Source organism: Chenopodium album, chromosome 4 (assembly GCF_948465745.1).
Source record: "Chenopodium album chromosome 4, dcCheAlbu1.1, whole genome shotgun sequence".
Classification (NCBI taxonomy): domain Eukaryota; kingdom Viridiplantae; phylum Streptophyta; class Magnoliopsida; order Caryophyllales; family Amaranthaceae; genus Chenopodium; species Chenopodium album.
The window spans coordinates 6,866,296-6,877,373 of record NC_137837.1 but is presented as its reverse complement, the minus strand read 5'-3'; the positions used below and the strand labels follow the sequence as shown (position 1 = coordinate 6,877,373).

At 35.5% G+C, this 11,078-nt stretch overlaps 3 protein-coding genes across 3 annotated transcripts; 2 read left to right on the top strand and 1 right to left on the bottom strand.

The window, feature by feature from the left end:
* The first annotated feature begins 278 nt into the window (after positions 1-278).
* On the top strand, positions 279-1,129 carry LOC145626505 (pathogenesis-related protein PR-1-like). The gene has a single exon (XM_081678940.1). The coding sequence runs from the start codon at positions 314-316 to the stop codon at positions 830-832; it is 519 nt and encodes a 172-aa protein (XP_081535066.1). The 5' UTR covers positions 279-313; the 3' UTR covers positions 833-1,129.
* An 829-nt stretch (positions 1,130-1,958) lies between these two features.
* LOC145626503 (uncharacterized) lies at positions 1,959-9,875 on the top strand. Its single transcript, XM_081678939.1, has 6 exons — positions 1,959-2,536; positions 3,584-3,634; positions 4,678-4,811; positions 5,773-5,873; positions 5,971-6,137; positions 9,520-9,875. The coding sequence occupies exons 1-5, from the start codon at positions 2,162-2,164 to the stop codon at positions 6,123-6,125; spliced, it is 816 nt and encodes a 271-aa protein (XP_081535065.1). The 5' UTR covers positions 1,959-2,161; the 3' UTR covers positions 6,126-6,137; positions 9,520-9,875.
* LOC145627548 (bidirectional sugar transporter NEC1-like) lies at positions 6,112-8,716 on the bottom strand. The gene is made up of 6 exons (XM_081679924.1): positions 8,677-8,716; positions 8,476-8,512; positions 8,172-8,412; positions 7,403-7,564; positions 7,179-7,298; positions 6,112-7,069 (listed from the first exon to the last, which is right to left on the bottom strand). Exons 1-6 carry the CDS (start codon positions 8,714-8,716, stop codon positions 6,887-6,889), a joined length of 783 nt encoding a protein of 260 aa, XP_081536050.1. The 3' UTR covers positions 6,112-6,886.
* Positions 9,876-11,078: the final 1,203 nt, after the last annotated feature.

The following is an 11,078-nucleotide window of genomic DNA, read 5'->3' as shown; positions in this document are numbered from 1 at the left end:
AAAGGTATTTATTAATCATCTAATAACCTGAAAGGTAGAAAGTCATGGTATTTCGTGTAACTCAAGTAATAAAATCCATTTAGCAGCTTAATCTTCAATCAACTAATGTAAAATCCATGTGCTATGATTTGATTCAATGTCAAGCAATTATATTACTCAGCAAAGAGCTTCAGCCTACAATTAAATACAGTTATTCAACCTAACTATCTTTGAAAACAATGTTCCTACTAAGTTAACGCAACTTTTCTGGATTCTATATAAGACTACTATCAAACCCAAACAATTCAAATTATTCATTAACCAAAAGCTTAAAATGGCAAAAACTTTGCAAATCCTAAGCTCACTCTTTCTATCCATCTCAATACTAATCATCCTGATTCAAGTCAATCCTGCGAAAGCAAGGATTAACACGACAGAATTTATAAACGAGGTCCTAGATGGGCATAATGCTGCAAGAAAAGCAGTAGGGGTTCCACCTCTGAGGTGGGAAAATTTGCTAGCAAAATATGCACAGATATACTCGTCTAGGCAGAGGCGACAGGACTGCAAACTGATCCATTCTACCAGTCCATTCGGGGAAAATTTGTTCTGGGGTTCAGGGAAACGATGGACAGCAAAGGATGCAGTCGCGGCATGGGTGGATGAGAAGCAATGGTATGACTATAGTAGCAACAGCTGTACTAGTGGATATGATTGCGGACACTACACTCAGGCTGTATGGAAGCAAACCATATTGGTTGGATGCTCTAAGATCATATGTGACAGCGGCGATTCATTCATAACCTGCGAGTACTATCCTACAGGAAATTATGTAGGGGAAAAGCCGTACTAGAGTTATAATTTACATACTTAAAGTCAGTGTGTTTGTTAGTTTTGATTACTCCGAATGAGGAGCTTTGTGTTTCCAGTAATACCTTTAATTTGATAGTGATATTATGTTAATGTGTCTTAATTATGTGTATTAGTATATGTTGGGTAGTCAGTGACAAAGAGTCTGATACATATCAGACCCTCAGAGAGTTGTTCCTACTTTCTGAAGTGTTCCTTCAGAGTGCTGTCAGAAATTGGAGTAACAAGAGAGTCCTAATTACACAATCAACAATAATAAAATTTCATAATTTGTTTTTTTTTAGAATGGAATCTAATAATTAAGGAAAATATTTTCCACCAAAACAAACGGAGCCTAAATTTTGTACTTAATATTTTGTTAGAGTGTGGAGCTGTTTGATTTGCCCTTTGCTAATTTGCTGCTACGAAATGAACCACCTTCTCTAATCCCTTATAGACGTGCTTTAGAAAGTCGTACACACGAGACACGACCACACAAACTTAGAGTCTTAGATACATATGTGCAAAGGGAGCTGCCAACCCGCCATATGAGTATACGACCCATACCTTAGGACTAGACCACATTGGCTTTGACAATTCTAAGGTCTTCACTTATACGTAGTATTAGGAATTCTTCTCGCAAGGAGAGCTTTCTAATGATTTTTCTTTTTTCGAAAAAAAAAAAATAAAATAAAATAAAATTCTAAGGTCTTCACTCTCTCTAACAGGTCCTCTTGTTAGCTAATGCATATACCTGACTATTCACATCTCTAATTACTCATTATTGTAAAAAATTTTGATAACAAAATGCTTATCATATATTTTTACTTTTGACTGTAGGCTTGTAATTCACGTAATCACGTTACAAAAAATACTTTGTATATGCTTAAAATCTAATCAAAGTTTGAAGTTTATTTTTTCACATATTCGGAGGGTAGGTAACACGTTAATCCACCTTGTGCCAAGATGAGATACTCGCGGCTGTTCGAAGTTTGTCTGTATGAATCCGTTCCCGCAAAATATTGTAATTTTTGCGGATTCTGATTTAAAACAAATTGCCCCCCTAACATTTCCTTAAAAATTAAAAAATCTAATCAAAGTTTTTTTTTTTTTTGACACAACTAATCAAAGTTGATCAACTCCAAAGTCTCCAATCAAACATATTGTAAGTTTGTACTGTAACAAATTTGGGTGCAGAAAATTAGAACACTGTAATGTAGGTGTCCAAAGCTTCCATTACCATTTTCATGGCGTCTCGCTGCAAAAACCAGTCCGCCATTGCAGTACTTCACAGCTCTTAGAAACACACACTCTCTCTCTCCAAATTACCATCATGAAACCTCCATTACAACTACCTTCAAATCTTTCCACCCGCACTTTCTCTCTCCTTCTTCCCCATCACTTCACTTTCTCAACCTCTATTTCTCCTTCAAATTCCACTCTCTTCCTTAATCCTCGCACAATTTCCCCCCTTTATTCCTCGAATCTTCGCAATTTATCAACATTTTGTTCTTTGAATTCATCAACTCAATTGAAAATTCCCAATTCAATTAGTCAGAAATCACAGGCGCAACAATTTGACTCGGAAAATCAATCCGAATTTGTTGAAATTAAGAACCCTAATGTTCCGCCTTTCGTCTCGTCGTGGCGTTTGAAGTTCAGTTTGAGTGACCAAGCTTTCTTCCTCTTAACATTCATCGCTTGCACGGTAATTCAATTATTTAATTTCTGCTTTGAATTTTACAGAATTTATACAGCTTGTTATATGGTGTTCTTCATTTATTCTGTTGATTTTCCAGCAATGGGTTACTTAAATTCAGAATATTGTTAGTTTACATGGAATGTTATTGGATTTAGGCTTTGAATTTAGTGTTGGTTACCGAATATGTTTCATTTTTGCATGCCAATTTCACGTATCGATTGGTGTAATTAATGTTAAGATTTATGCTTAGTATTGTCATTTTATCATTTTCCCTGAAACTGTATATAGTAATGTTGCATAGATATCATCCTTAAAAAATAAATTGTACTGATATCATTGAAGGAAAAATAATAGTGCATTGTATTTTAAGTGCCAAATAATGTGGAGTAAGAAATGTTAGTTAATGTGGACAGATAATATGGAAACGAGGGGGTATTTGTTTGGGAGTTGATTCATGATTCCATGTAAGCTCGCGATTTTTAATTGGGGATATAATACATGTGTGCCTCAAATTTTTAACTAGTACTTAAGGAGAAATCAGTGGTTCATACAATGATGATCAAGGCATTGAGCTTGATGGATATAGACAAGGCACATGGAGTTTAGCTAATCAAAACGGAAGGGGGGAGAGTTGCATATTCCCTCGGCCAAATGGTGTCCTGAATATGCCCCTTAGAAAACGAGTAGAATGTCAAAAATCATAATGAAGAGCAAAAAGTTCAGGTGAGGGGGTCCTAAACATATATTTAGGGACATCTTAAATGGTAAGATTAGGTTTTTGTTTCTATATTGGGGAATTACTCTATCATAAATCAGTTTTCTATAGTGTTTGGTTCCTGAGACTGAGAAACCTTAGTGAAGTTCAGTATTGTAGTTCCCCCTTTATAGTACTTTCCAATGAAACTAGAGGAAGGAAAATATACTGTAAAAGTGCTTCTCCTTAGTTTCATAGTCCACTCACTTATCTGGCGGATATTCCACTCACTTATATCACTGAAAGTGAAATACTATCTATATATTTTCATTACTTATATTGATTTCCTTTGGATGCAGACTTCTGTGGCATTTGTCAGCTTTGTTGCTGCAGCTGTTCCTACCTTGTATGTAAGTTCTCCAAACAATATTTGCTTTATCAAGTGTAGTCAAATTAAATAAATTGTTCCTAATAATCCTGTTTGACACATGCTTCAACTACCATCAGCTAAGACCTGCATATAAATTCTTGTCGAGTTGTTATCATCCCCTCTTTCCCCTTTAGCTGCAATCAGCTAAGACCTACTCATTAGCAGATGCGTCTGACCTGGATCTGAGGGATGCTCCTTTGATGCTCAAATCAGTAACTATTTAAAAAACATGATTGGTCATTGATGTGTTTGTAAAGGAGAAAAATATGAAAACATGCACGGATGCACCACTTTGTTGTGTATTTGTTGCAATGAAATGAGTTGCCTCAAATATAGGGATTGGCCTAACAATAAGTGTGATGGATGGTTAAATGGAGCTATAACTTGGGCTGTTCCCCAGCTCAAGTAGGTAATTAGACAAAAGCTTCTGCTATAGATAATCTTACATTAATTCTCCACTTTCTTTTTTATTTTTATTTTTAATTTTATCCTTTAAGGTGTTGGACCTGGATCTTGTCATGTGGTTGCAGAAATAGAGCTGATGAAGTGAAACTGTCAAGGCCTAGGACATGGACACCTTGCTAATTATTTACTTGGCTCCTTCAAACTTTGTAAAGTCCTCAACTGTCAGCTTTTGAGGACATTATATATAACCGAGGCTATATAGTTTCTGATGATTAGCTGGCAGGGCAACATAAGGAGGCAAAGCAGAGTGTCTAATACTGATTGATTAGACTGCTTATTTGAGTAATTGAAGTGTACTATATTGAAACTAAGATTATTGAAAATAATTATTTGATTACATTAAAATTTTCCAACTTTCACCAGATCTGGTCTATCTGAATATATTTTATTAAAATTGGCTTGTTCAGAAAACACAATAAAGTGTGTGCTTAGCTTAATGTCTGTATTTAGATAAGTGACATTGAATTATCAATTATGTGATCTCTATTTTTGCTGGCATAAGGAGCATAGGAATTGAGTAAATTTTCTGACTACTGTAATTTGCTTGTCATGTATTAGGCTATGGGAAGAGCTGCTAATTCTTTTGCAAAGCTAGCAGACGCTGCTCGAGAGGAGCTGCCCAGTACAATGGCAGCTATTAGGCTTTCAGGCATTGAAATCAGTGACCTTACTGTGGAACTGAGTGACTTGAGGTAAATAAAGTAGAGTACTCCACTTTCATGATTGTGTATTCCTAACTTTCTTTTCAGTTCCCCAGATTGATGCCTCTTGAGGTGCTTTCTGATTACAAAGGATGTGACACTTCAAGCTCTAGCAATCTAGCATTGATTAAGGAAATGCTTTCTCTGTTTTGGTTTTGTCTCTCTCTGTGCGTGTGTGTGTGTGTGTGTGTGTGTGTTTTCTTTTTTTTTTTTTTTTTTGGTGGGTGGGTGGGTGGGGGGATTTACTACTATGTTAGTAAGATTGAATAAAATAGTTATTTCAAGGCTTTGATTGGTTGATTGAATGATTGATTGAAAATCTATTCAAGAGTGATCTATCTGCAAGCTGATAATTGCTTTTTCAGTGAAAGGAAGATGCTTTGGTTTGAAATCTATATACTACCTCCGTTACAAGTTATGTGCAACGATTAGACGATTTCCCTCTCTACTTTATGTCAAATCGTTGCACATAATCTGTAACGGAGGTAGTATATTTTTTCATTTGATTTTTGTGCTTCTCTTATGGAGTAGAAAAGTTTTCATGTTCTGTATTCTGTAAGATTTTGGACCCTTTTTTTTTATTTTTTTTTTGTTGTTGTTGTGGTACTGTTATCCTATTTCTAAATTCTGCAGAGTAATTTATACTGTTCTAAAGCTGTTGGGGGGAGAGAGAGACAGATAATTTTTATTAGTGTACCTGGCATAAATATTTATTTTCTGCCAAAACTTTTCATCTTCAATAAATGCTTAACCTTTCATGTTATCCTGTTTAATTGCATACAAGTTGTTCAAACTCACTAAACTCTTGTAAGTTTGTCATATTAATAAACATAACCTGTAAGTATTGACGTGTTAAAGCATCTTGGCTTATAACCTTTGCTAACACTTGTAGATTGTGGCCAAGACCTGGCTGAAATCCCAGATAAATTGACACTGTGGTTCATGTTTTCAGCCAAGAGATATCAGAGGGAGTTAATAAATCCGCACAAGCAGTTCAAGCAGCCAAACATGGAATGCGACAGATTGGCTCTATTGCTCGTGATCAGACTATGTGTATGTTATAAGTATACTTTGGTTGCTTACCTAAACATTGATTGACTTCTTCATCCTAACTGAATTCCTTATACTGCTCTGCCCTGCTGCTATGCAGCAATGATTGAGGAGAGAGCGAACCTTCCTGCCATCTCATTGCAACCAGTTGTCTCTGGTGCTGCAAAGAAGACCTCTCGAGCTGTTGGCCATGCTACCAGGGCTTTAATGAATTTAATTTCTGGAGGAGAGTCCATTGCAGAAGAAAACAAATGATCCAGCTGACAGGTTTGAAATTTGAGGAGCCTTGTCAGTTAATAATTTATTTTCCTGTTTGTGCATGCTTTGTGCGGTGTGTGGTGCCTTCAACTGCCATCTGGAATTCTGGAGGATATATGAGATGATAATCAAACCAGGTTTTTCTAGCTAAAAAGCTGTATGAGGCTTAAGGCAAAATACAGCTACTTGTTTGATAATGCTCACTAGAACGTTGATCTGCTGTAATGAATAGGCTAGTTTTGCAGAATCTAGTTTTAAAGTTGTATCTAAGAAACTTCCCTCAATAATGAAAATTGGAGTAAATTTCTTCAAGATTATGTATATGATACACCCTCGCGCATTCTACCTTCGTTCATTTGAAAGGCAGGATTCAGCAAATTAGAAATTAAGTTGTCTTTTTAACAACTTGTTTGTCTCTCCAAGAATCTTGAAAGAAAGGGAGGGAGGAGAGGGACGAATGAAACAGAGGAATAGAAAGCTATCATTCACTTGTAACCTGGAAAGAGTTTCAAAGTGACACAAAAAAAAAAAAAAAGAGCAGTGATTTTTCCTTGTTCTTCTCCTTCCCATCCCGTCCTGAATATAGAGACAGTAAATTGAATCACTATTATTGTTATTATTAATATTATTTCACACGAACTACATCATTATCTACCATAGATTGTCTCAACTCTTCATATAGATAGGTACTAGGCGATTTCCCGAAACCCCAGATCTCAATGGAGAGTTAACAGTTCACCCTAGTTGAAAAGGATACTCTATACTATCTGCATTTCAATTGGTTGGTTGTCCTTGACGACATCATCCACTGGATCTAACTTTGTTACTCTGTTTGTATCCTCATGAATGCAATCATGTTCTGTCCTTTTGATGCAGTATTTGTAGACGATATAGAGGCTCGTCTGAATCATTCCTAGAAAAAATCCCAATATATTTGGTCCCTGTTTATCATATTAATTAGCTTCTATGTATCACAAAAGAACATTATTGTTGGAAATTTGTACCAAATAGTGAAGGAAATTTAAAAAGAAATGATTTATTGGTACTTACTGCGATGAAATAGTCTTTGAGGAAAAATCCATAGAAGAACCACATAGTGGCGTTAAGGGTCAGGGCTAAGGAGAGAGAAATAGGCATGAACTCCACGCTTCTTGTTCTAATTACTTGCCTCTGATATACGAAATCAAGTGTTGGCGTCACAATATTCAGTTTAGATTTGATATGTTTTTAACATGCTTAGGAATCTGAAGTTATGGATTTTTCATACTACTTACCATGACACTCATTGGAGCAGCGAACACCGCGAGGTTGATAGCTGCATTTATCCAGCCTACAATAGTAATTCTTTTGGAACCTTTTGCTAGAAAAGTTGTGAGCAGCATGACTAAGCTACATACTCCCAGGTTAAATAGAACTATAAGCTTCAGTGTGAAATTCTGCAGAATGTCAGAAAGTGGACTATTAAAGGAGCTCTATTCAACACATGCTACTGGTATCAAACTCCTGTAAGGCTGTAAGTGACTTAGTGCTAAAATTATGGTTTTAAAGCAGAAAAGTTTGCTTAATGGAAACTTTGTTTAGAATCACACTGGGTTACTTGGATAGGTATTGACAAACGCAGAGGAGTAGGAACCAAATTTCCCCAAAAACAAGAACTGATTTAGCTCCTTGCATTGGCCTGGGCAACACCGGTTTTACAAACCGGGAAGCTGATGAGGTAAAATGGGGGGTGGAGGGAGGAGTTGTGGAAAGGGCAGTACAGTAATTACTTTTCTGCACAATGTTTTTCCTGCATATTGATTTTCATACCTGTGCTGCTTTTTTTTATTTTTCTGGACAAAGTGTATCTGTCTGAGTTTTATTATATGTACAGACTAACCAATATGGCATAGTATATTGGGGCTCAGGGGTCACATGAAAACAAGTGTTACTCTCCTGGGTCTTTTGTGGGTGGTCAAGGAACAGTGAAGTTTTTCTAACTGTAATTAAAAGTCGATTCTGACTTCTAATGAGGGTGGAAAATGAGTGAAGCAGAAGATATACCTTTGTCTGTTTTGGTGCATATACAAGAAATGTCACCAGGTAAATAACCTCTATGAAGCATCCAAAACTATTAATAGTGATGAGCAGAAATCCACCCGGCTTGAGGGAGCCATAATATAATAGCATCATTGCACTGAACAGTGCCACAGCATAGGGTAGTGACTTGTATCCTTCAGATGATTTCCTTTTGTAAATCCTGTAGAAAGTTGGCCTGTAAAAGAGAGATAAAGCAAGGGTTAGACTTTAGAGACTCTACTGAAGAAGTTGCTGGAATTGAGTTATTCGTAAATTCAGAATGACTAACAGTGGTGAAAGGAACACTCCAACTGAGACAATATTTCCTGAGGTGAAACAAAGAAAATCATGATTAGTATCAATTTATACACAATAGCATTGCTGTAAACAAAACCCTGAAGGGGAAAGCAATTCAAAAATCTCTTTCCTTTTCCCCCTCTGCCATTTAACAACAGCTGTGAGAAAAATTTGAAGTGTTATGTATATATACCTAAGATGCCAAATATGACTGCAAGTGTGTGAACTGTCATAGTTGGCATTTTAAGGGTTTGATGGTTTGAAGCTCTTTGAGGCCTATAATATCTTTTGCTCCCAAAGACTTAAGAAACTATCTCACAGCATTGGCTTATATATACATTGGACAATGTTAGGCCACAATGATGACTGTGCACTGAATAATTCATTTGAAACATGTTACGAAATTTGGTAAGAAGGTAGGCAAAATCAGGAAAATAACCAGTCTCTTGTTAAAAAAAAAAAAAAAAAAAGATTATAATTTCTATCTAGTTAGATAGCAGGATGTAATTAGTAGACAAGCACTCTAAGTGGCGAGATGGAAGATGTAATGTGCTAATGTCAGCAATCTGTGAACAAATGTGTAACAAAATTTCAAAATTAGTGCATGTCTAAAACTCTATTATCTGTTGCTGTTTTGCTACTAAGTTGAAAATGTTCTTATTAATTGGTTATGAAAATTGACGAGTATGCATAATTGATGCTGCGTATAGAAGATACTACTCGTTAATGTTTGTACTTAGTTCATACGCTATTAAGTTGGAAGTTGTATCAGTTTTGCCTTGGTCATTGGTATCTCCTTTAAGACATAGCAGTAGTCCTTGCTATTCTTTACTGTTAGGGAATAAAAATTTGTTTTGATTATTTGATTGATAAATAATATAACATCTTAAGTATACCTTTGATTGTGTTCTTAATTTCTTATCATATGCATGTATGCATTTCCTCTTCTTCACCTTTAGCCAAATTATTTAGATTGCATAAATTTTTTGTATCATTCAGTTTTTTTGCTGCGCTTATGCTGTCTTAAACTTCACAGAATCTCTGACCGCTGAGTCAATTCCCAAATATAAAGATAGTATTGGCATCTCAGTACATTTTAATGAGTCTGCTCTAACCTGCTCTGTGACGAAGGGCCAGAAGAGGGAATTGAGATGCAAATGAAAACCATGGGGATGGTGATGCAGGTAATTTAAGGAATGACCAATTATATCTGCAACGAAATTCTATGTACTTCTTTTTAGATGTATATTTACTTGAGAAGTATGCATTGTTCAAGCAATCTAAGGTTTTTCTTATTATTTATTTGTGTACCATACATCTTTTGTGTTGCACATACAATGATCTACATTATGATTTCTGTTTGAAGTCTAGTTTTGATCAGTTAAAGCTTTTCACCTTTGGCTTGCAATGCAATTGAATTTTGGGGTACAGTAATTCGTAAATTATTAAATGATGATGCCGAGGCAAAGTGGAGGTGTTTAGATGTCTTGTTTGATTATCTGAAAGTGACTGACATACTAGGGACGTTATAGGATCCAGAGTTTTTATATTTTGAAGGAGAGGAAAAGAAATTGAGTTTTAAAGATGTTTTGTGAAATAAAATTTCCTGCAACTACTTCAAAAGAGTTGTACTAAGAGGCATTTATTCTGACTATTAAATGCTACGTCGGATGTGGCTGCGTGGCAGTAGATTATATTCTGATTAGGGTGAGATAATGCAAATTTTCTTAATTTTGCCCTCTCATCTGTTGAAAAAGAAAATTCCTAAACTTTGTATTCTAGTACTACAAGAGGTAATATTTTCATGGTATCCTGAGCATTGTTAGAGTTACCTTATAAAGTGAGGCAGTTATTTTACATTGCAAGTATCTTACGCACTTAGCTGAAGGAGTCTAATGTCCAAAACTTGTGAGGTTGTTAGACATATCATAATGTATAGCCAGCTTACCATTCACATGTTCGTGTATAGTTTTCATGCCATAAACAGAGACAGAACTTCACAAGCTATCTATCAGTAGTAGTACAAAACCGAAAATTTGGCCTATTCTGTTAAAAATATCTACATAGTATTAATTTATCATCTTCTTTTAAATGACTAACAGAAAATTTACAACTTGTTTAAGACTTGATATATATAATTAGATTCAATGATTGAACCTTTGTTAAGCTAGGTGAAAGTTTTTCACCAGACAGCGTTTGTCTATTGTAATTTCTGTCACAATTGAAGCCTTGAAGGCATAGTTTCAGCATAGTTTGATAGAGTAATTTTTGTTTATTCTTATCATAATGAATTAGGTCAAATGATTAAACTGCTTAATGAATGTTGTGAAGCCATTGAACTCCTGAAGTCCTATGCCTTCATATTCTAAGGTTTGATGAAAATTTGGATATTTTCTTCTCTAAAACCTTAGTTTTTCGGATTTATCATCAACTATTTTGTAGAAGCTGAGCTCATTCCATCCATGAGTGTGTGTGTGTGTGTGTGTTTATTTGTCTGCTTTTAACGTTTCTTATTTAATTTTTGCATATGTTGCGAGTTTCATTTGCTTAGTACTTCTGTTTTCAGGGTTTTAGTTTTGTGGAATATGTTTTGAG

Excerpts from the sequence above, each read along its gene's own strand:
- LOC145626505 (XM_081678940.1), top strand. The coding sequence starts at position 314 with ATGGCAAAAACTTTGCAAATCCTAAGCTCACTCTTTCTATCCATCTCA.
- LOC145626503 (XM_081678939.1), top strand. The coding sequence starts at position 2,162 with ATGAAACCTCCATTACAACTACCTTCAAATCTTTCCACCCGCACTTTC. Across the intron at positions 2,537-3,583 it reads TAACATTCATCGCTTGCACG|ACTTCTGTGGCATTTGTCAG; the intron begins GTAATTCAATTA and ends CTTTGGATGCAG. Across the intron at positions 3,635-4,677 it reads CAGCTGTTCCTACCTTGTAT|GCTATGGGAAGAGCTGCTAA; the intron begins GTAAGTTCTCCA and ends GTCATGTATTAG.
- LOC145627548 (XM_081679924.1), bottom strand. The coding sequence starts at position 8,716 with ATGACAGTTCACACACTTGCAGTCATATTTGGCATCTTAG. Across the intron at positions 8,413-8,475 it reads GGAGTGTTCCTTTCACCACT|TCTAACCCTTGCTTTATCTC; the intron begins GTTAGTCATTCT and ends GAGTCTCTAAAG. Across the intron at positions 7,070-7,178 it reads TCAAAGACTATTTCATCGCA|GGACCAAATATATTGGGATT; the intron begins GTAAGTACCAAT and ends TATGATAAACAG.